General features: G+C 44.5%; 1 protein-coding gene across 4 annotated transcripts in view; it reads right to left on the reverse strand.

The window, feature by feature from the left end:
• CHRNB3 (cholinergic receptor nicotinic beta 3 subunit) overlaps window positions 1-24,940 on the reverse strand; it is a 187,016-nt gene that overhangs the window by 23,424 nt on the left and 138,652 nt on the right. For 3 of the 4 annotated variants that reach the window (XM_077275400.1, XM_077275391.1, XM_077275409.1), the window contains one exon: window positions 5,744-5,788. The exons of the other annotated variant lie outside the window; for it this stretch is intronic. In XM_077275400.1, the coding sequence (XP_077131515.1) occupies window positions 5,744-5,788 (45 nt within the window). The remainder of the gene's footprint in view (window positions 1-5,743; window positions 5,789-24,940) is intronic. 4 annotated transcript variants of the gene reach the window in all.

Here is a 24,940-nt window from a genome sequence, read left to right on the forward strand (position 1 = left end):
TGCTCGGAGATTTCGTTTTCGTCACCTCAGCTGCATGATTTACAGCTACTAGACAGCTTGACTACATGTGGGGATTCCCTAGCAACCAGGCAACCCCCACATGTACTCAGGCTGGCTAGTAGCTGTAAATCATGCAGCCGCGTCAACAAAAACTAAATCTCTGAACACTAACAAATACTCGGAGAGCACCCGAGCATGCTCAAGAGAACCCAAGCAACGAGTACACTCGCTCATCACTAGTCACTACGTGTAAACACACAGTGACACTTCAGTACCAACAGCTGTCTGTGACAGCTGAGGCACAGAAATTGGTGCAGGGAGACCCATGCCGTCAGTCCCCGCACCCAGATCGCTGTGATCGGTCAGTCAATCTGACAACCCCCGGGTCACCAAGCTACAGAAAGCTTCTAAGACCATGCTCACAGCATGGTGTCAGAAGCTTTCAGTATAGGTGTAATGCACTGCAATGCTCCTGCATTGCTTTATACCTTCAAAATAAAAAAAAGTCCCATAAAGGGACTAGGTGAAAAAGGAAAAAAATGTTAAAAAATATGTAAAAAAAATAATAATTACAAAACAATAATAATAATTTAAAAAATCCACTAATGAATACATTTTTATGTAAAAAAAAATAAATAAAACAAAAGTACACGTTTGGTACCGCCACGTCCAGAACACTCTGATCTATAAGGCTATGTGTACACGTCAGGATTGTATGCGAAAATTTCCTGAGCAAAGCCGGAAATTTTCTGCATAAAATCCGCACGCATTTTTCTCGCAGTTTTGTCACGTTTTTTGCGCGGATTTTGTGCGGATTTTTCACGTTTTTTTCCGGAGCTTACCAATTCAATAACATAGTGGGAAATCCGCAAAATTAATGAACATGCTACGTATTTTTCCGCATGCGTTTTTTTTGCGGAAAAATCCGCAACATGTGCACAAAAATTGCGGATTGCATTGGAAATGATGGGATGCATAATGTATGCGTTTTTTATGCGTTTTTGCTGCGGAATACTGCCGAAAAGATGTGCAAAAAATGTGAAAAATCCGCGAATAATCCGGAACGTGTGCACATACCCTAAAAGTGTCATGCTAGTTAAGCCTTTCAGTAAACGTCATAAAAAAAAACAACCAAAAAAGTAGCAAACTAAGCTTTATCATCATACCGCTTGGAAAAAGTGGAATAAAACGCCATCAAAAAGGCGAATATAAATTAAAATGGCATCACTGAAAATACGATCTTGTCCTGCAAAAAAAAAAAAAATACGCCATACAGCGCCATCAGCGGAAAAATAAAAAAAGTTATAGCTCTCAAAATACAGCGATGCAAAAATAATTATTTTTTCTATAACATTTTTTAGTGTAAAAGCGCCAAAACATAAAAAAACTGTTTTTTGTTCATTCTGCCTACACAAAAATCAGAATAGAAAGCGATCAAAAAATGTCATGTGACCGAAAATGGTACCAATAAAAAAGTCAACTTGTCCCACAAAAAATCAAGCTCTCACATGACTCTGTCGGCTGAAATATGAAAAAATTATAGCTCTCAAAATATGGTGCTGCAAAAACTTCTTGCAAAAAAAAAAAAGCATCTTTTAGTGTGTGACAGCAGCCAAAACATAAAAAAAAAAGGATATAAATCTGGTATCGCTGTAATCGCACCGACCCGATGTAAAGTCGCCTTATCAAATAAATAAACCCAATTCTCCACCTGGTGTCGGCTCGGCGCACATTTATCCTGCTCTCTACACTGAGCGCTTACACCAGGTTTTCTGTGTAAATCTCTGAAATATGTGATTCAGACAGAACTGCCAGCGGAAGATTCCCTATAATGAGGCAGATGGAGGCACTGTGAACGCCAAAGGACCTGTGATAAAGCGGTGTCCGTCTTTTTAGGCGTACATAAATACGCGGTCCACCATAGTTTTGTGCAAGGAAGGACAACGCTGAACAGAGGCCAGACGGATTTCAGAATAACTCTGCTGCCTCATTATAGTGATGGGATCCCTTGGGGGTTTCATCTGTCACGTCACTTGGAGATTTAGGCTGGTTTCACACTTACGTTGGGCAGAGCTGCGGAGGGCTGCGTAGTTCCTCAGTTAAGCCCCGCCCACTGCTGCACCTCTTCCATTCAGCTCTGCCTACGTCGGCTTGCATCCTGCGTACCTATCTTTAACATTGGGTATGCAGGCCATGCGAATGTATGCGGATGCCTCAGCATGCGTCGTTTTGACACTGCGCCAACCGCAGTTCGGCACAGCGTCAAAACGATGCATGCGGAGGCATCTGCATACAATCGCATGGCCTGCGTACCCAATGTTAAAGATAGGTATGCATGACACATGCAGACATAGGCAGAGCTGAATCGAAGAGGTGCAGCAGTGGGCAGAGCTTAACAGAGGAACTACGCAGCCCTCTGTAGCTCTGCCCAACACAAGTGTGAAACCAGCCTTAGATGAAAACCCCAAAGTAAGTGCTCAGCATAGAGCGCTGGATAAATGTGACCCCAAATGTTATGAAAAATGTACCCAATGAAAGCTTCAACTCAATCCACAAAAAAAAAAGCAAGTCCTCACTCAGGTCCATCATCTGTTAACGTAAATATAGGGGGCTTCCATGTTACTGGTAGCACAAAGGCTCTGGAAAAGCAAAATGGCTCCTTGCCCCTTAAAGAAATTCAGCAAATTCTGCGCTTCCAAATTCAAATGCCCCCCTCCCTTCTGAGCCCCAGTGTGCATAAACCACCTTTAGTGTTCACATTTGGCAGGTTTATAATTTCCAAAATGGGATCACTTGAAGGGGTGCTCTCTAGCACTTAGGGTCTCTGTATATGGAGTCCGCAAACGATTCTAGGAAAATCTGTGCTCCAGGAGGAAAATAGCGCTCCGTCCCTACCGAGACTCTCCATATGGCTAAGCAGTACTGTACAGCCACATAAGGTGTATTTCTATATTCTGCAGAAATTGTGGGACAAATTTTGGTGCCAATTTTACCCACTTTTGTGTGAAAATGTAAAATCTGGGGCTAACACAAAATTTTTGTAGTAAAATTATAATTATTTTTTCTTCACTGCCCAATGGTACAACATTCTGTGTCCCAACGATGGTGTCAAAATGATCCCTGCACCCCTAGAATTATTCATCCAGAGGTGTATTTTGTAAAATAGGGTCACTTATGAGGAGTCCTGCTGTTCTGGCACCTCAGGGGCTCTCCCCCCAGTGGGTCATGGCAGCCTCAAACCATAATAGCAAAATCTGCACTATAATATGGCGCTCCTTCCCTTCTGAGCTTTGTACTGTGCCTCAAAAGTAGTTTTCACCCACACATGAGGTATTGGCACACTCAGGAGAAATTGCACAACAAATTTTGGCATCCATTTTCTCCTGTTACCCTTGAGAAAATAAAACAATTGGTGCTAAAAGATTTTTGTGGGAAAAAAGTGATCATAAAGTACAATATGTCACTTGGTCCTGTGCATTCTTCATTACATCAGCCCAGCATGATATCGTTTTATTGTCCAAATTGGTCTACTCGCTCTTTGTTTCTTTTATATGAAGGGCTGGGGTCCACTTTTCAAAAGTTGAAAATCCCGTTAAAATCTGCAAGGATCTGATCCTCTTCAAGTAAATTTAACAACGCTGCAATTCTAAACCAAGTCACCACTAAAAGATATTGTTGTGAAGTACAAGGCGTTGTAATTATTGTTGCTTATAAAATGCCAACAAGTAGTATTCTGTAAAAAAATGTGTCCCTTTATTTATTCCCTTTTAAAATATTTGCCACGTTTATAGTTCTAGGTATCAAAACAATCGATACAAGTGAACAACAATTTGTGTAAGACCATATTCACACGTTCAGTGTTTGGCCAGTATTTTACATCATTTATCACCCACTCCTGGTTTTGTCTTACAAATACTGATGTAAAATATTGACCAAATACTAAACATGTGAACATGGTCTAAATCTAAAATACAGTTTTAAAATGGTCATATAATTTACTGAAGGCAATAAGTTATATAAGGTTAGGTTCACTCTAAAGTTTGCAGTTTTCTGTTGTCAGATGGGTTATGGTCTGGGGTTTGTCCACAGGGCTAGTGAGGAGCCGGAGATCAGTGTAAAGCAGGATATAACTTGTAGAAATGGAAGAAATGTATTTTTTTCTCCCCATCTTTAAAACTGTGCTGGTTCCATCGTGCAATAGACAGGGCCTGTAGTATTAAAGGGAATCTGTCAGCAGGTTTTTGCTATGTAATCTGAGGACAGTATGAGGTAAAGGCTGAGACATTGATTTCAGTGATGGGTCATTTGTTAGGCCGTGTGCTGTTGTTCCAATCATTGCTTTATCAGCAGGAGATTATCACTGCTGTACTAGCAGTCCATGTACCACCTAGTCCAATCCCGCCCCCAGCACTGATAAGCAGCTCATTGTCAATAGACAATGTACACAGAAAGCTGTGGTGTGGCTATGGTCACCTTTCTCATCTCTGCTAATCTACAGCAGAGAAAACTCTGATTCTGTCACAAGTGCTGCACCCAGTAAACTAAGTGATACATCTGTAACATGGCATAGAGCGGTAGCCATGGGTGAGGTACTCATCTTCTACACCCCAGTAAGCTACAGAAAAATGGGATCCTGTCTCCATGTGTGTGCAGTCATGTTTCTGTTGCGGACACCTCCCAGTTTGGCTCTAGCATGCTTTGCGCGGCGCCAGTCCCCTTTGACCCCACGGTACGGAAACCATACCGGCTTGTAAAAACAAAGTCCTTGACAACCAAACTTATGTACAGACAGTAGCAGGAAATGAGCTAGCTGTGTTGGCGCATTCCCGATGGCTATGGGCAGTGTCACAGTTGGTGAAATAGAGATTACTGTAGAATTGCAGATTAAGTTGAGGATCTCCATCCTTTCCTAGTATAGCACCACCTTAAGCAATGCTTTTCGCTGTGACCACTTCACTTCAACTACACTTCTTTAGAACCACATTAGGACGCACCTCTGGCTGTCACCTTACTAAACATACCCCAGCCTTGCTGACTCTGTCTCTCAGCTTCCAAGATCTGGCCAACACTAAGACGTTCCCAAAAGTCCCTTAAAGACCTTCCTAGAAGTTTCTTGCTGTAGGTCCCCAGACTTGCCTTGCTTTAAGAAGAACTCTGCCACCACTGGAATTCTCTTGCTCTGGCACCAGCACCATCTTCCTGATCTCTTCACACACACCCCGATGATGATAACCATCCTCTCAGGATATCCTTTCTCCTTCTACTCTCTGTCACTTACTACTCAAACAGGGAATGCTAAACTGGCCACTAGTACTCCTACCCAACCATGGGCCGGCCTACAGTTAACTCTGTCACACCTGACTAGCAGGAACGGCAGCCTCCAGGAGGATAACACATACAATACAGTACTTTTTCATATGTTTAAAATAACAGGGGTTTCCAGAGGGGTGCAATGTCATCCTCTCCACCCATGACACTCTCAGATGAGGTAGCAAAAACCTGCTGACAGATTCCTTTTAAATGAGGTATGTCAGTCTATCATCCAAGTGTCCATGTCATGAAATCACAACATAAACGTCATGCATTGCCATGTGATTTCTGTGACTTCTCTTTAATGGGGTAGTGGTGTGGGTCTCAGTGCCATAAAATATGAGCAGGTGTGACAAAAATTGCACCCCATTTTCCCTCAGATATTTTCAGTAAATTTGGCTAAACTCTGTATATAAGGAATTATTTCCATTACCTGTCTCAGCCACACATTTGTAGTCATCAGTTGTTTTTTTTCATCCTGCCAGAAACATGAATGAAAATCAGTGTTATTGGACCAAAAAGGTGCACAGTGTTTGCTATTAACTGTGTGGCATGTCCTATACACTAAGCTTAAAATCCGACAATGATTATTTGGTGAGATTTTTACGCTGTGTATTTTTGCAGAGTCTTACAGTTACCGCAAAGTACCGTAGATGGGATTTACGGTAAATCTCATGCTTGCTGAGCTTCTTTATGCTCCGTAAACTCACCTGACGTGCGTGACGAAATCCTTAACATGTAACAGACTTCTCCCGAATATCCCCCATCCTCTGGAATTCTCTGCCCCAACACCTCCGACTATCAACCACAGTCGGATCCTTCAGACGGAACCTGAAAACTCATCTCTTCAGGAAAGCCTACAGCCTGCACTGACCCCACTGCCTCCTCATCACTACTGAAGCTACCGCCTCACCAACACCGGAGCTCCTGCAACCCCCAACCTACCGTCTCCTTCCCCATAATCCTGCAGAACGTAAGCCCGCAAGGGCAGGGTCCTCGCCCCTCTGTATCAGTCCGTTATTGTTAGTTTGTTTACTGTAAGTGATATCTGTAACTTGTATGTAACCCCTTCTCATGTACAGCACCATGGAATCAATGGTGCTATATAAATAAATAATAATAATAATGTCAATATCTCTTGCAGGTACACTGAAATTTATGTGCAGAAAAGCACTAAAAGCACGTGTAATCCACACATGACTTTCAGTAAAGTTTTATTAGGCCGGCATCACACTACTGTAAAATACGGGTGAGTGCTATGCGAGAAAACATCGCATAGAACTCGGACCAGTGTTAATCTATGGGGCAGCTTAAATCAACATTTATTTTCTTGGGCGTATTGTCACCAAGACTCAGCCAAGACTCGCCAATGGAAACCTATGAGTGCGAGAAAAAAAATCGCACAGCACTCGGACCATGCGAGTGCTGTCCGATCTTTACTCACCGATGTCCTTTGAAAAGCCGGCAATTCTTGTGCCGCATACAGTAAAATCACAGCGTGCCAGGTTAGAATAGAATAGACAGAATAGATTACACATAGAATACATATACCGTATTTTTCAGACTATAAGACGCACAAGACCATAAACCACACCCCAAATTTTCAGAAGGAAAATAGGGGAAAAAAAAAAATAATGTGTCAAATGGGGGTCCGTCTTACAGTCCGAATTCAGCTTACCAGGGAAGGGATCGGAACAGGTGGAGGAGTGGTCACAGGGGTCGTTCGGTGGTCCAGACTAGTGCAGTGGCCTCCAGGAAATCCCATCCCAGGCTGGTGCGGTGGCGGTGCTCTGTGTTGCGGCAGTGCTCTGTGCGGTGGCGGTGCTTTGTGGGGTGGCTGGGCTGTATTGGGTGGCTGGGCGGCAGGGCTCTGTGGTGGTGTGGTGGTGACGGGGCTCTGTGGGTTGCCTTGGCTCTGTGGGGTGCCTTGGCTCTGTGAGGTGCCTGGGCTCTGTGTGGTGGCAGGGCTCTGTAGAATAGCAGGGTGGCAGCAATCTGTGGTGTGGTGACGGGGCTCTGTGGGGAGCCTGGGCTCTGTGGGGTGGCGGGGTGGCAGTGCTCTGTGGGGTGGCAGCGCTCCGTGGTGGTGTGGTGGTGATGAGGCTCTGTGGTAGTGGCGGGGCTCTGCTCCACCGACATTTCATCAAAGCCAAGAAGCCGTCGCAGCTCTGTTGCTGCAATGCGGTGGCTCTGGGAAAATGGCCGCCGGGGGCAGTGCATGCTTAGATTCTGATCTCGTTGCCGGGATCTGAATCTGAGCATGCACCGTCCCAGGCGGCCATTTTGCCAGAGACCACCGCACCGCATCGAAGCAACGGAGCTGTGGGGGCTTTCGGACTTTGACAAAATGCTGGTGGAGCGGAGCCCCCCCACTACCACAGAGACCCGCCACCGCCGCACCACAGCCGCACCAGCCTGGGACGGGAGGCTGCATCGGGACCGCCGCTGCCACAGGATTTGTAAGCATATTCCACCAAAAGAAGCACCCCCATTTTCCCCAAAAAATTTTTTGGGAAAAGGTGCATTTTATGGTCTGGAAAATACAGTATATATAGATGTCAGTGACACACACATACAGTATATATGTATTTATATTGCATAGATAGATAGAAGAAAAGCCTGCAATTCATGTGCCCTGTACTGTAAAATCACTTAAGGAACCGACAGGATACAAGAGATAGATTACATACAGTAACTACATATAGAATAGATACTTATGTAGATGTCTGTGACAAATACAATTAGTACAATGTGTGTGCTGCTTACTGTACATGTATTTAATTAATGAAAGGTTAATTTTCGGAAAAAAAATGGCGTGGGCTCCCACACAATTTTTTGGAACCAGCAGAGGGAAATCTGTCGGCTGAGGGCCCATGTTTATAGCCTGGGAAGGGGGTAATACCCATGGAGCTTCCCAGGCTATTAATATTAGCTCACAACTGTAGACTTAGCCTTTACTAGCTATTAAAATGGGGGATCCTAAAAAAAGATTATGTGGGGTCCCCTATAATTAATAATCAGCAAAGGGTATGCAGACAGCTGCGGGCTGATATTAATAGCCTAGGAAAGGGCCATGGATACTGGCTAAAAACATCTGCTCTCAGCCGCCCCAGAAAAGGCGCATCTTTAATTCTGGCAAGTAGCCTCGCTCTTCCTACTTGCCCTGTAGTGGTGGCAAGCCCCGAGGTTAGTAATGAAGAGGCATCAATAAGATGCCCCATTATTAACCCCATAGTCACATTGTAAGGAAAAAACACAGACACCCAGAAAAAAGTCCTTTAATTGATAGAATGACACAGACTCCTTTAATAATCTTAATTAAACCATATTTACGACCTCGCCCATGTCATCTGCAAAAGAGTTAAAAAAAACAAAACAAACAACAATGTTCCTCACATTTGTCCCACGACGGGTCCAGCTCTGCTACATCTAGATGTCAGACTACATGATGCGACCATGCTGCCTGTCATGCAGCCGAGAAACTGAGCACCGTGTACTCAGTGTCTCTCTTAGAACTCCTATTACCTATCTGGCAGCACCGCAATCGTGAAAAAGTTCTCCTGCTTGCGGTGCTGCCTGACAGATCCTGCGAGTTCACGGCCAATGAACTCACTTCACCTTTCTGACGTCAGCGCGAGCGCCGTGGGATTGATTTTTCATATGTTTAGTGTGACTCCGGCCTCAAAGCCAAATACCAGGAAGAATCAAAAAACTGACAATTGATCTACAGAGAACATAAAGTAATAACCTGTGGTTGCTGTCCTTGTGACCAGTGTCTAAAACGATTTTTTTTTCTAAACTCTGCTGCAGATTTGCCCATGGAGTTGCAAGAAAACATGTTGCTTGTGCACCTTTTTCTCCCACACTTTTTTTCCTTCCACTCAACTTTCCATTAATATGCTTGGATACAGTCTCTGTGAACAGCCAGCTTCTTTAGCAATGATCTTTTTTGGCTTACCCTCCTTGTGGAGTGTGTCAGTCACTGCCTTCTGGACATCTGTCAAATCAGCAGTCTTCCTCATGATTGTGAAACCTACTGAAACAGACTACGGGACCTTACCTTTTTAAATTATTAGCAAGCCTTTGCAGGTGTTTTTTGATAATTATTCTAACTTACTGAGATAATGAATTTTGGGTTGTCATTGGCTGTAAGCCATAATCATGAACATTAACAGAAATAAACACTTAAAATAGATCACTGTTTGTAATGACTCTATATAATATACGAGTTTCACTTTTTGTATTGAAGAACTGAAATAAATTAACTTTTTGATGATATTCTAATTTTGTGAGAAGCACCTGTACATCACAGATCTGCACTGACCCATAGTATATCATTTGGCCGAGTGCTATCTGATGCATCACAGATCTGCATTGACCCATAGTATAACATTATAGAAAAAGATTTCTCCAGCAAGGTAAAAGTAAAACTTCACATTTATTTATAACTCATTAAAAGGGTATATCAAATGCTCACTGAGGAATCAGGAGAAAATAACGAACAACGCGCTTCGACTGTGAGGTCTTTTACTAACTATGTTACTATATGTCTTCCTGGAGCAGAACAATATTGTATCATACAATTATTAAGGTTCTGTAGAAGGACGTAGATCTGGGTATTTATTATGATGGAATATAGGCTGAACTGGATGGACAAATGTCTTTTTTCGGCCTTACTAACTATGTTACTATGTTACTATGATCATCATCTTATACTATGATTAAGGGTATGTTCCCACGGTCAGTAAAAGCTGCGGGTTGAATGCTGCGTATATCTACAGTGTCTAACCCGCAGTGTCCAGATGTTACAGCATAATAGATGAAATCCCATGTCCACTATGCGTGCACCGACGCCCGTGGCACACCTGCGGAGACAGACATGCGGCACTTCTTTCCAGACTGCAGCATGTCACTCTATCTTCCAGAGACTTGAGTATCCACGAGATAAATCTCACCCATTGAATGTACTGGATGTGGTAATTCCGCATGTTTCAATTAACACATGCGGAATCACCTGTGTTCAAATGCTGGTAGCGGTTTGGACGCAGTGGACATGTGCTGCGTTCAAAGCACTGCCAATTACTGGCCGTGTGCACTCAGCCTAAGATCTCACAGTCGAAACGCATTGATCGTTAGTCCATCCTGATTCCTCAGTGTGCTTTTGATATACCCTTTTAATGCGTTGTAAATAAATGTGAAGTTTTACTTTTACCTTGTTGGAGAAATCTTTTTTAATATTGCCTTCGCATACGCCCAGGACCGGGGTGGCTCCGTGTGAGGATTCTGCTTTCCTGAAGAGACTCCAACGGTGAGCTGACTCATTGGGCCAAGTGCTGTCTGATACATCACAGATCTGTACTGCCCCATAGTATAACATTGGGCTGAGTGCTATCCTATAAAACCTCACATAGCATTCGGCCATGTTATACGCTCGTGCGAGCGAGCCCTAATCCTGATCCTTAGCAGGGAGAATAAAAACATTTTGTTTGGACATGAATTCCTTGTAATATTCCTGTAATATATCTGCCAATGACAAAGGTAGTAGGATTTTCTGTATTGAATTGGTCTTAGGCCATGTGCACACGTAGGTTTGGGTCCCTGCGGGTTCTCCCGCAGCGGATTTGATAATCTGCAGGGCAAAACCGCTGTGGTTATCCCTGCAGATTAATCACATTTTGTCTTGCGGTTTCCGCTGCGGGTTTACTCCTATACTATTGATGCTGCATATGCAGCAATATAATAAAGACATCCCACAATGGACCATAATATTTTAGATCTCTCACACATACTCGTTGTATCGTGTACTAATTATCACAAAAGAGATCAATTATATTAATCAAGGACACTCCAAAACATGCATAATGAAAACCAGAGAAAGACACACGGAGTATACGTCCCATACCAAGATAAAATACGTTTTTATTTATAGAAACATCAAAGACAATTTAATCATAACAATTTGTAGAGACAGTAAGGAAAACTAGGGAAAACACTGAATAATTACAACGGTGAAGACTCCAATGACATCCTGACAGTATAATTACCTAAAGTGCTATAGTGCAAGATTTTGCAGGGTGCAAGAGCTTTAGAACACTAAATCCATACAACTGGCCCACATTAGGGTGCCCTTTGCCTAGTCGGCATGTATATATATATGAAACATGGTTCAAATAGCTCTTACCCATAAGTCAGATGCAGAGGGGATTACCGCCGCAGCCCCAACGCGCGTTTCGCGTCGGCTTCGTAATTATTCAGTGTTTTCCTTACTGTCTCTACAAATTGTTATGATTAAATTGTCTTTGATGTTTCTATAAAAACGTATTTTTATCTTGGTATGGGACGTATACTCCGTGTGTCTTTCTCTGGTTTTCAATATGCAGCATCAATAGTAATGTTAAAAATAATAAAACATGGTTATATACTCACCCTCTGACGTCCCGATCTCCTCAGTGCTGCATGCGGCGGTCCGGTTCCAAAGATGCTGTGCGAGAAGGACCTTCGTGACGTCACGGTCATGTGACCGCGACGTCACGGTCATGTGACCGCGACGTCACCGCAGGTCCTGCTCGCATAGCAAACCTGAGACCGGACGGCCGCGTGCAGTGCTGAGAGGTGAGTATAGCATTATTTTTTTTTTTAATTATTTTTTTTTACCACAAATATGGTTCCCAGGGCCTGGAGGAGAGTCTCCTCTCCTCCACCCCGGGTACCACCCGCACATTATTCGCTTACTTCCCGCATCGTGGGCACAGCCCCATGCGGGAAGTTAGTAGATCAGTGCTTTCCTATGGGTGCAGAATCGCTGCGATTCTGCACAAAGAAGTGACATGCTGCGGGTTGTAAACCGCTGCGTTTCTGCGCGGTTTTTCCCGCAGCATGTGCACAGCGGATTGCGGTTTCCATAGGGTTTACATGTAACTGTAAATGCAATGGAAACTGCTGCGGACCCGCAGCATCAAAATCGCTGCTGTTCCGCGGTAAAAACCGCTACGTGTGCACGTGGCCTTAGTGGCACGGGAATGACACACATGTTGCTGTAATGACTTTGTGCTGCTATTTTGTCAGTACACTACAATCCTTTCACCTCAATATATTGAAGTGTTTCTATTCTTCCTTGGCCCTGTGTCTTGCAATATCTTCCCAGAACTGGGTCAAATTTCCTAATTACAGGAAACTAGTAACCATACATGTTACAATACTCTTGTCACATGTTTACTACTAAAAAGTATTTATATGCTATGTAATCCAGTCTGTTTTATTTTTGATATTTTATTGATTTTCAGAGTTTTCGCTTTGCATTATGTATTAATAATCTAGTGTTTAATAAAGTTTGTTGGCAAAAAAGTAAGTATACTGTCAAGTGACAACTGCCCAATACGCAGCTAATCCAGGACTGGCATCAGGGGTGGCAAACTGAGCATTTGTCAAGGGCAAGCGCTTTGATACTGTCCCTGCCTACAGAATAGAGATTGTGTGTATATTTTACTCTGCATAGAGCATATATTGTATATATTATTTACTGTGAGTACAGCATAGATTGTATATATTATTTACTGTGCGTACAGCATAGATTGTATATATTGTTTACTCTGCGTACAGCATAGATTGTATATATTGTTTACTCTGCGTACAGCACAGATTGTATATATTATTTACTGTGCGTACAGCATAGATTGTATATATTATTTACTGTGCGTACAGCATAGATTGTATATATTATTTACTGTGCGTACAGCATAGATTGTATATATTGTTTACTCTGCGTACAGCACAGATTGTATATATTATTTACTCTGCATACAGCATATATTGTATATATTATTTACTCTGCATAGAGCATAGATTATATATATTGTTTACTCTGCATAGAGCGTATATTGTATATATTATTTACTGTGCGTACAGCATAGATTGTATATATTATTTACTCTGCATAGAGCGTATATTGTATATATTATTTACTGTGCGTACAGCATAGATTGTATATATTATTTACTCTGCATAGAGCGTATATTGTATATATTATTTACTGTGCGTACAGCATAGATTGTATATATTGTTTACTCTGCGTACAGCATAGATTGTATATATTATTTACTGTGCGTACAGCATAGATTGTATATATTATTTACTCTGCATACAGCATAGATTGTATATATTATTTACTCTGCATACAGCATAGATTGTATATATTGTTTACTCTGCGTACAGCATAGATTGTGTGTATATATTATTTACCGTGAGCATAGTTTGTATATATTATTTACTCTGCATACAGCATAGATTGTATATATTATTTACTCTGCGTACAGCATAGGTTGTATATATTATTTACTCTGCATACAGCATAGATTGTATATATTGTTTACTCTGCGTACAGCATAGATTGTGTGTATATATTATTTACCGTGAGCATAGTTTGTATATATTATTTACTCTGTATACAGCATAGATTGTATAAATTGTTTACTCTGCGTACAGACAGGTCATGTGACTGACAGCTGCCGGATTCCTATATGGTACATTTGTTGCTCTTGTAGTTTGTCTGCTTATTAATCAGATTTTTATTTTTGAAGGATAATACCAGACTTGTGTGTGTTTTAGGGCGAGTTTCATGTGTCAAGTTGTGTGTGTTGAGTTGCGTGTGGCGACATGTATGTAGCGACTTTTGTGAGATGAGTTTTGTGTGGCGACATGCGTGTAGCAACTTTTTGCGTATTGCATGTGACAGGTTAGTGTAGCAAGTTGTGTGCAGCAAGTTTTGCGCATGGCGAGTTTGCGCGTGGCGAGTTTTATGTGTGGTGCGTTTTGAGTATATGCAAGTTTTGTGTGAGGCAACTTTCTCTGATCGCCCATGACGGCACCACGGAGAGGGGATCCGCCCACCAAGGACAGGAAACCTACGGATAAAAAAGACGGTACCACTCTCCTGCATCAGTTGGTTTCCTGTCCTTGATGGGAGACCTACGGACTTACCGAATCGACGTGGGAATTCCGGGGCCATCCAGTCCGGTTCAGGCAGCTGGGGTCCCTCTGCCTCGGCTGAGGTGGTGACCCGAAGCGCCACCGCAGGGGGCTAGTGGGCCTCTAGGGTGTGCGGGGGAGGTGACAAGGAGTTCGCGGTCACCTCCCCAGGTAAGATGCAGCAGGCAACATCCAGGGGGGTCCCTCTGTGGTTGCGGGAGGTGCGGCGCGGCCCTCCCCCCCAAAAAAAAAAAAAACATGCGTCAGTCTGCACACTGCACCGCCATCGGGCGTGCAGAGCCGCACGGTAGAGACTGCATAGGACCGGGGGCGCCGGTCAGCAGCGCCATATCTGCACTCCCGGCGCCATCTTGCAAGTTCGGCACATGCCCGGGATTAAGCTGGTCTCGCGAGGCGCCGGCGGGGTGTCGCTCATGCGGATTCATGCTTCTGCGCAGGCGCCGCTGAAGCCCGACTGCGCAGTCGTTCGGCGCTCCTCGCCATCAGCTAGGCGCTACTGCGCAGGCGCGGATATAAAAAAAAAAAAAAAAAAAAAAAAAAAAAGTGGCGCGAAGGCTTTAAATGGGGAAAGTTACTTCCTCCTAGTGGCTCTGCAACATATCAGCAGGAGCCTCAAAAAAAGCTAATTGCGACTACACCAGAGTGCTGTCAAAGCAGTGACCGCAGACTAGCAGCAATATGAGCGACCCGGCATCTCCCTTGCCAGAATCACCTCCACCTATAGCATTGCCACAGCAGCAGCAAAAAAGGCGACAGCAGCGCCAGGACACCAGCAAAGAACGCCAGAGGTCCCAACACAGTAAAGGGTCCAGTACGGCGTCGGGGAAAAAGCTAGAGGCAGAGAATCCCCAACCGGTATTTATGGGTCCTGGAGGTGGTAAGTGGATCTTCGTGAAAGTCAGAGACAGTAAGGTTATTATTTGTCTTTTAGGGGAGGAAGAGCGTAGGCAAAACAAAGCATAAAATTTGTGCCATCTGTAGAGAAGATCTTCCACCTGCCTGGGAGAAGACGCTGTGTAACGCTTGCATACAGCAGACAGTATCTGAAAGTCTGCCAGGGTTTGCAACCGACTTAAAAAACCTGATTAAGGAGCAAGTGGAAGACACCCTTAGATCCCTAAAGAAGGGGAAAAAACGGAGAAAGACCAGGGATAGGTCTCCGTCTCCGGTCTCAAAATCTGACAGCGACAGTGCGAGTTCAGTATCCTCCGACTCCTCCTCCTCCTCATCTGCATCATCCACTTCTTCCTCGGGGGGGCACAACTGTTTCCCACTAGAGGACACCGATGGCCTCATAAAGGCGGTGAGAAGTACTATGGGGTTAGTAGACTCCCACCCCAAAAAATCGGTACAAGACATCATGTTCGGGGGCCTAGAACAAAAAAAGAGGAGAGCTTTTCCACTTAATGATGCAATTGCAGCTTTAATTAAAAAAGAATGGAAAAAGCCCATGAAAAAGTCTCTCTTAACTCCCAAAAGAAAATACCCTTTTGAGGATGAATCCTGCTCCTATTGGGAAAAAGCCCCCAAATTAGATGTAGCAATAGCTAAAGCATCAAAAAAATTCGCACTCCCGTTTGAAGACATGGGGGTACTAAAAGACCCTATGGACAAGAAGGCTCTTGGGAGGCAGCAGGGGGGGGGCTTAAAACCTGCAGTAGCAGCGGTGTGTACATCTCGCTCCCTAATGATTTGGCTAAATCAACTAGAGGGTCAATTAAAAGGGAAGACCTCCCAAGACTCGATACTGAATACTTTACCAGTAATGAGGGGAGCTGCGGCTTTCCTGGCTGACGCCTCGGCCGACTCAATCAGATTAGCCGCTAGGTCAGCAGCACTGGCTAATGTGGCCAGGCGCGCCCTCTGGCTTAAGAACTGGCCAGGCGACCTCCAAACTAAAACAAGACTGTGTACCATCCCCTGTGAAGGAGAATTCTTGTTTGGTTCCACTTTAGATGACATTTTAGAAAAAGCTGGGGACAAGAAAAAGTCCTTTCCTCCTCTGGGCCTCCCCTCTTACCGGAAGCCCTTTCGGAACAAGAGGTTTTTCCGCAAAAACCCGGGGAGAGGCCAAGGGAAATGGGAGGATAAGAGGAACAAAAACAAGGGGTTTATCTTTAATAAAAACCCCAATGATAACAAGAAACCTCCGCAATGAAGGTTCGCCCCAGGTGGGAGGGAGGCTGTCTCTCTTTCTCCCAGCCTGGGAAAAGATTACCTCCAGTCAATGGATACTGAACATCATAGAATCAGGACTGAGGTTAACATTCAAAAGATACCCTCGCCCCTCTTTTACGATGACATCTACAAGGTCTTCGGCAGAAGAGCAGCTGGCACTAGAAAAAGAAGTCATCGGGTTAGTAGAAAAGAGAGTTCTCCTGGAGGTTCCCCCTCAAGAAAGAGGACAAGGATACTATTCTCAGAAATAGAGGGGAAGAAAACCAGACGGGTCTTTCAGAACCATCATAAATCTGAAAAGTCTAAACAACTACTTAGAGGTTCAGGCATTCAAAATGGAAACGATAAAGTCGTCTATCAAAATGCTGTTTCCTCAATGCTTCATGGTGGTCCTAGACCTAAAGGACGCATATAATCACGTCCCAATACACAAAGACCACCAAAGATTCCTCAGGATGGCGGTTCACATCAGAGGAGTCCTAAGTCACTTCCAGTTCTCAGCTCTGCCTTTTGGTCTAGCCATAGCCCCGAGGATTTTCACAAAACTGATTGCGGAGGTAATGGCTCACCTCAGGGAAGAAAATACCTTGATTGTACCATATCTGGACGATTTTTTGGTAATAGGCTCATCCCCGCAGCATTGCGAGGATCAACTGGCAATTGTGATTCATTCCCTAAAAGAACTGGGCTGGCTAATAAACATAGAAAAATCCAGACTAATACCTTCTCAAGTTCAGGAGTACCTAGGTCTCACCCTAGACTCCATAAAAATGGAATGTCGGCTCCCGGAGAGCAAAATACAAAAACTAAAAAGTTTGGTATCAAGGGTTCAATCTCTCCCCTCCATAACACTCCGTCAGGGTATGTCCCTCCTAGGCTCCATGACCTCTTGCATCCCCGCAGTCCAGTGGGCCCAATTACATTCGAGAGACCTCCAATGGCAGATATTGTCAGAACAAACCCATCTAGGAGGGCATTTAGACGGGCGGTTAATTCTATCTCCTCGTACCAGCCACTCTCTGACATGGTGGAAGTCGCAGGAAAATCTTTCCCAGGGGGTCCCGTGGGTAATTCAGATCTCAAAAGTCCTAACTATGGACGCAAGTCCCTCAGGGTGGGGAGCTCATCTGGGCGATCTGGTAGCCCAGGGCACCTGGTCTCCGTCCCTAGCAGACAAATCCTCCAATATGAAGGAACTTCTTGCGGTCAAATTTGCCCTTCAGGAATTCTTGGAAGTCCTTCACTCTCATCACGTAAGAGTGATGTCGGACAACCGGGTGGTAGTATCTTACCTAAATCACCAGGGGGGCACCCGTTCCAAAAATCTAATGGAAGTGACCAACTCAATCCTGCAAATAGCCGAGAGCAACCTCCTATCCCTAACAAGCCTACACATAAAAGGGGTAGACAACTACAAAGCGGACTTCCTCAGTCGGTCCAGCCTAAAACAGGGAGAATGGGAACTGAATCAGGCAATATTTACCCAGATCACAGAAAAATGGGGGGTTCCCAAAATAGATCTCTTTGCGAGCCATCTAAACAAAAAAGTAGCCTCCTTTTGCTCCCTATCGTCTCTGGGGAACCCAGTAGTTGTGGACGCTTTCCTGATGTCTTGGGGTCATCATCTGCTCTATGCCTTTCCTCCTCTCATTCTGATTCCAGCAGTGCTGAGGAAGATTCGGGAGGACGGGGCGCTGGTTATCTTAATTGCCCCGTTCTGGCCGAAGAGACCTTGGTTCTCATGGATGAGGAAGATGTCAATATCCGACCCCTGGGTATTACCAGACCTTCAGGATCTATTGTCGCAGGGCCCAGTCTGTCATCCACAGGTCAAGAACTTGCACTTGACAGCTTGGCTCTTGAAAGGAAGCTGCTAGAAGACAGGGGGTTCTCCCCAGGGTTAATCTCAACCTTGTTACAAAGTAGGAAGCCAGTTACAACGAAGCAATATGGCAAGATATGGAAAAAGTTTCTGTCTTCATCAGGTGAAAAAATAGGGAAAGAAATTCCCCTTAATTCCATATTAGAGTTCCTACAAAATGGGTTGGAGATGGGGCTGGCCACTAGTACCCTGAAAGTTCACGTGGCAGCATTGGGAGCCCTATTCAATTCTGATTTAGCTTCAAATAGGTGGGTCGCTAGATTCATAAGAGCAGCAGGAAGATCAAGGCCTCTTCCGGTAAAAATCGTTCCTCAATGGGACTTAAACTTAGTCCTTAAAGCCCTGACCAGTCCACCATTCGAACCATTACACGAAGCTTCAATAAAAAACCTATCTCTCAAAACCGCTCTGTTAGTCGCCCTCACTTCTGCCCGTAGGGTCAGCGACTTACAGGCTCTTTCGGCTAACCCTCCTTACACACAATTTCTAGAGGATAGGGTCATTTTAAAAACAGACCCAGCATATCTCCCGAAAGTGGCATCAAAGTTTCACAGGTCTCAAGAGATTTCTCTCCCTTCCTTCTGTCCCAACCCTGTAAACAAGAAGGAACAAACATTACATACACTAGATGTACGAAGATGTCTCTTACGCTACCTAGAAGTCACTAAGGAGAGTAGGGAGGATGCCTCTCTGTTTGTGTGTTTCCAGGGTCCCCGGAAGGGGAAAAAAGCATCGAAAGCCACCATAGCAAGATGGATTACGGATGCCATCAGTCTTTCATACTCGGCAAGTGGGATGTCTGTTCCCGGGGAGGTTAAGGCTCACTCGACAAGGGCAGTGGCATCTTCCTGGGCGGAGAAGGCCGGAGTTCCCATAGACCAGATATGTAGAGCTGCTACCTGGTCCTCACCATCTACATTCTATAGGCACTATAGATTGGACCTAATCTCCTCTTCGGTAAAAGGGTTCTGGAAGTGGTGGTCCCTCCCTGAATGTACTATCTATGCAATTCTCTCCGTGGTGCCGTCATGGGCGATCAGAGAAAAATATAGTTCTTACCGATAATGGTATTTCTCTGAGCCCATGACGGCACCCGTACATTCCCTCCCTTCACTTATGGGTGCTCACATTAAATAGTGCCATAGTTTATTCATAGTTTATTCATAGTTTATTCATAGTTTTAAAATCACGCGGTATCTCGTTATGCTAAACAGTTAAAGCTAACAAATGTTTTAGTAGTCTCCCATCATTTTCTATGTAAAACAACTGATGCAGGAGAGTGGTACCGCCTTTTTTATCCGTAGGTTTCCTGTCCTTGGTGGGCGGATCCCCTCTCCGTGGTGCCGTCATGGGCTCAGAGAAATAACATTATCGGTAAGAACTATATTTTTTGCATGTGTTGCAACTTTTGTGCATGTGGCAATTTTTCCGCGTGTGCAAGTTTTGCATGCGGCGAGTTTTCCATGAGGTGAGTTTTGCACGTGTGGCGAGTTTTGCATGAGCCTAGTTTTTCATGTGGCGAGTTTTGCGCGTCGCGAGTTTTGAGCGGCGACTTTTGTGTTTCGACTTTTATGTGGCGAGGTTGGTGTATGTGTGGTGAAATGTGTACTGAGGGTGATATATGTGTTCAAGCACGTGGTAGTGTGTGGCGCATTTTGTGTGTGTGTTCATATCCCCGTGTGTGGTGAGTATCCCATGTCGGGGCCCCACCTTAGCAACTGTACGGTTTATACTCTTTGGCGCCATCGCTCTCATTCTTTAAGTTTCCCTTGTTCACATCTGGCAGCTGTCAATTTGCCTCCAACACTTTTCCTTTCACTTTTTCCCCATTATGTAGATAGGGGCAAAATTGTTTGGTGAATTGGAACGCACGGGGTTAAAATTTCGCCTCACAACATAGCCTATGACGCTCTCAGGGTCCAGACGTGTGACTCTGCAGAATTTTGTGGCTGTAGCTGCGACGCTGCAGATGCCAATCCCGGACATACACACACACATATATATATATATATATATATATATATATATATATATATATATATACAGGGGCGTAACTACCGCGGTCGCAGCGGTCGCCATTGCGACCGGGCCCCGCAGGTCAGGGGCCCCGGGTCGGCAGGTCTGAGCAGGGCCGGGCCAGTAGTGGGCCGCTGCGCTGTTCCTCCCCCCGGAACCCCCCCCAGTGCCGACGGCGCCGCCGCCGCATTTAACTATGCCGGCGTCTATGACACCGGTATAGTTCAATGCAATGATGGGAGGAGAGAGCGTCACCTGACGCTTCCTCTCCCATCATTCCCCGCTCTGCCTCTGACAGTACACTGCGGGTGCGCGATGACGTCATATCATCGCGCACCTGCAGTGTCCTGGGCAGACTGCAGCCGCCGGGAGCAGCGCGGGCAAAAGGAAAGGTGAGGAGAGTTTTTTTTTTCTTTTTAACCGGACTGTGGGGCCATTATCAGGGGGGGGGGAGATGAGATGAGATGTGGGCTGTGCTCTATATATCCCTGTGCGGGCTGTGCTGTATATACCCCTGTGCGGGCTCTGCTGTATATACCCCTGTGCGGGCTCTGCTGTATATATCCCTGTGCGGGCTCTGCTGTATATATCCCTGTGCGGGCTGTGCTGTATATACCACTGTGCGGGCTGTGTTGTATATACCACTGTGCGGGCTGTGCTCTATATACTACTGTGCGGGCTCTGCTGTATATACCACTGTGCGGGCTGTGCTGTATATACCACTGTGCGGGCTCTGCTGTATATACCACTGTGCGGGCTCTGCTGTATATACCACTGTGCGGGCTGTGCTGTATATACCACTGTGCGGGCTGTGCTGTATATACTACTGTGCGGGCTCTGCTGTATATACCACTGTGCGGGCTGTGCTGTATATACCACTGTGCGGGCTCTGCTGCATATACCGCTGTGCTGGATATACCACTGTGCGGGCTGTGCTGGATATACCACTGTGCGGGCTGTGCTGGATATACCACTGCGGGCTGTGCTCTATATACCACTGTGCGGGCTCTGCTGTATATACCACTGTGCGGGCTGTGCTGTATATACCACTGTGCGGGCTCTGCTGTATATACCACTGTGCGGGCTCTGCTGTATATACCACTGTGCGGGCTCTGCTGTATATACCACTGTGCGGGCTGTGCTGTATATACCACTGTGCGGGCTGTGCTGTATATACCACTGTGCGGGCTGTGCTGTATATACCACTGTGCGGGCTGTGCTGTATATACCACTGTGCGGGCTCTGCTGCATATACCGCTGTGCTGGATATACCACTGTGCGGGCTGTGCTGGATATACCACTGTGCGGGCTGTGCTGGATATACCACTGCGGGCTGTGCTCTATATACCACTGTGCGGGCTCTGCTGTATATACTACTGTGCGGGCTGTGCTGTATATACCACTGTGCGGGCTCTGCTGTATATACCACTGTGCGGGCTCTGCTGTATATACCACTGTGCGGGCTCTGCTGTATATACCACTGTGCGGGCTGTGCTGTATATACCACTGTGCGGGCTCTGCTGTATATACCACTGTGCGGGCTGTGCTGTATATAACACTGTGCGGGCTGTGCTGTATATACCACTGTGCGGGCTGTGCTGTATATACCACTGTGCGGGCTGTGCTGTATATAACACTGTGCGGGCTGTGCTCTATATACCACTGTGAGGGCTGTGCTGTATATACCACTGTGCGGGCTCTGCTGTATATAACACTGTGCGGGCTGTGCTCTATATACCACTGTGAGGGCTGTGCTGGATATACCACTGTGCGGGCTGTGCTGGATATGCCACTGTGCGGGCTGTGCTGGCACCCAACACCATGTTGCAGTGCAGGAGATTCCTGCAACAGTCCGAGGCGTATCTAGGGGAAGGTGGGGGGGGGTAGGGGGGGCGGGGCGGGGGAAGGTGGGGGATTAGGGGGGGGCCCCATTTGGAAGTTCGCACCGGGGCCCATAACTTTGTAGTTACGCCACTGTATATATATACACTCACCGGCCACTTTATTAGGTACACCATGCTAGTAACGGGTTGGACCCCCTTTTGCCTTCAGAACTGCCTCAATTCTTCGTGGCATAGATTCAACAAGGTGCTGGAAGCATTCCTCAGAGATTTTGGTCCATATTGACATGATGGCATCACACAGTTGCCGCAGATTTGTCGGCTGCACATCCCAAAGATGCTCCATATAAGGCAGGATGGATCCATGCTTTCATGTTGTTTACGCCAAATTCTGACCCTACCATCCGAATGTCGCAGCAGAAATCGAGACTCATCAGACCAAGCAACGTTTTTCCAATCTTCTACTGTCCAATTTCGATGAGCTTGTACAAATTGTAGCCTCAGTTTCCTGTTAGCGGAAAGGAGTGGTACCCGGTGTGGTCTTCTGCTGCTGTAGCCCATCTGCCTCAAAGTTCGATGCACTGTGCGTTCAGAGATGCTCTTAGGCCTACCTTGGTTGTAACAGGTGGCGATTTGAGTCACTGTTGCCTTTCTATCAGCTCGAACCAGTCTGCCCATTCTCCTCTGACCTCTGGCATCAACAAGGCATTTCCGCCCACAGAACTGCCGCTCACTGGATTTTTTTTCTTTTTCGGACCATTCTCTGTAAACCCTAGAGATGGTTGTGCGTGAAAATCCCAGTAGATCAGCAGTTTCTGAAATACTCAGACCAGCCCTTCTGGCACCAACAACCATGCCACGTTCAAAGGCACTCAAATCACCTTTCTTCCCCATACTGATGCTCGGTTTGAACTGCAGGAGATTGTCTTGACCATGTCTACATGCCTAAATGCACTGAGTTGCCGCCATGTGATTGGCTGATTAGAAATTAAGTGTTAACAAGAAGTTGGACAGGTGTACCTAATAAAGTGGCCGGTGAGTGTATATATATATATATATATATATATATATATATATATATATATATATATATATATATATATATGCCACCCACAAGCTGGATAAGAGCTCCCCCTTCTGGCCTGGAGTAAGAACATGTTGCATGAAGGAATCCGGAATCCTTCATCGCTTCCAAGCATGACATCACTCTCCCCGTGAGGAAAGCAATGCCACTGTAACAGCCAGGAACCTGGGGTGTTACGTATGGAGAATCATTGTACTCACGACAAATTGTGCAACAACTTTTTGGTCCAATTCTCCTGATACCCTTGTAAAAAAAAAAAAAATTGGGGTTAAAAGATAATTTTTGTGAAAAAAAATAGATTTAAGATTTTTTATTTTCACGGCTTTGCGTTATAAACTTTTGTAAATTTTGCAAAGCACTTGTGGGTTCAAAGTGCTCACCACACATCTTGATAGGTTCCTTGAGGGGTCTAGTTTCCAAAATTAGGTCACTTATGGGGGGTTTCTACTGTTGAGGCACAGCAGGGGCTCTCCAAACGGGACATGGTGTCCGCTAATGATTCCGAGAAATTTTGCATTTAAAAAGTCAAAAGGCGCTCCTTCACTTCCAATCCCTGCCATGCACTCAAACAGAAATTTCACTACATATTTTGAGGTCCATTTTTTCTTGTTACCTTCGTGAAAATAAAAAACTTTGGGTCTAAAGTAAACATTTTGTGAAAAAAAAGTTAAATGTAATTTTTTTCCTTCCACATTCCATTAATTCCTGTGAAGCACCTGAATATGAACTTCTTGAATATGCTTAAGGGGTTCAGTTTTTACAATGGTGTCACTTTGGGTATTTTCTGTCATATGGACATCTCAAAGTCACTTCCAATGTGATGTGGACCCTAAAAAAATGGTTTTGTAAATTTTTTTGGAAAAATGAGATATCTCTGGTATATATACTGTATGATATATACCTTCCTAACAAAAAATTCAATTTCAAAAATTGTGCTGATGTAAAGAAGACATGTGGAATATGTTATTTATTAACTATTTTATGTGATATGACTGATTTAAGGGCCTAAGAATTCAAAGTTTAAAAATTGCTAAATTTTCAAAATTTTCCATAAATTTCCATTCTTTTTTCACAAATAAACCCAAGTCATATTGAAGAAATTTTACAACTATCATGAAGTACAATATGTCGCTAAAATCAGAATAGGTGAGATCCCTTGAAGCAATCCAGAAATATTACCTCATAAAGTGACAGTGGTCAGAATTGTAATATTTGGCCTTGTCATGAAGGTGAAAATATTAAGATTTTTTTTTAAGATTCTGTCTCTCACAGTTGAAGTGTGTCTGCAATAAAAATTACAGACCTCTCCATTTCTTTTCACCAAGCTGCTTGCATATTGTCCTTTTAGGAAATGTGTCCACAGTCACATCGCAAAAGCACAAATACCCCAAATGTCAGAATAGACATGCATGTACAAACTAGAAGGTTCAATGCATAGAGAAACATAGATAATATAAGGAAAGAATGTACAAGAGAACCACATTTGTAAATAATGATGTCAAAATTTTATTCTAGATAAATTATTTATTATAGATAAAAAATAAAAAAACTGATTAAAAACAAGTAAAAGAAGTGGGAAACCACTAGGTGGCACCACAACCCTACATACAAAATTCACTATCTGGCAGATACAAACATAGTATT

This window comes from Ranitomeya variabilis, chromosome 1 (assembly GCF_051348905.1).
Source record: "Ranitomeya variabilis isolate aRanVar5 chromosome 1, aRanVar5.hap1, whole genome shotgun sequence".
In the NCBI taxonomy this organism is placed as follows: Eukaryota; Metazoa; Chordata; class Amphibia; order Anura; family Dendrobatidae; genus Ranitomeya; species Ranitomeya variabilis.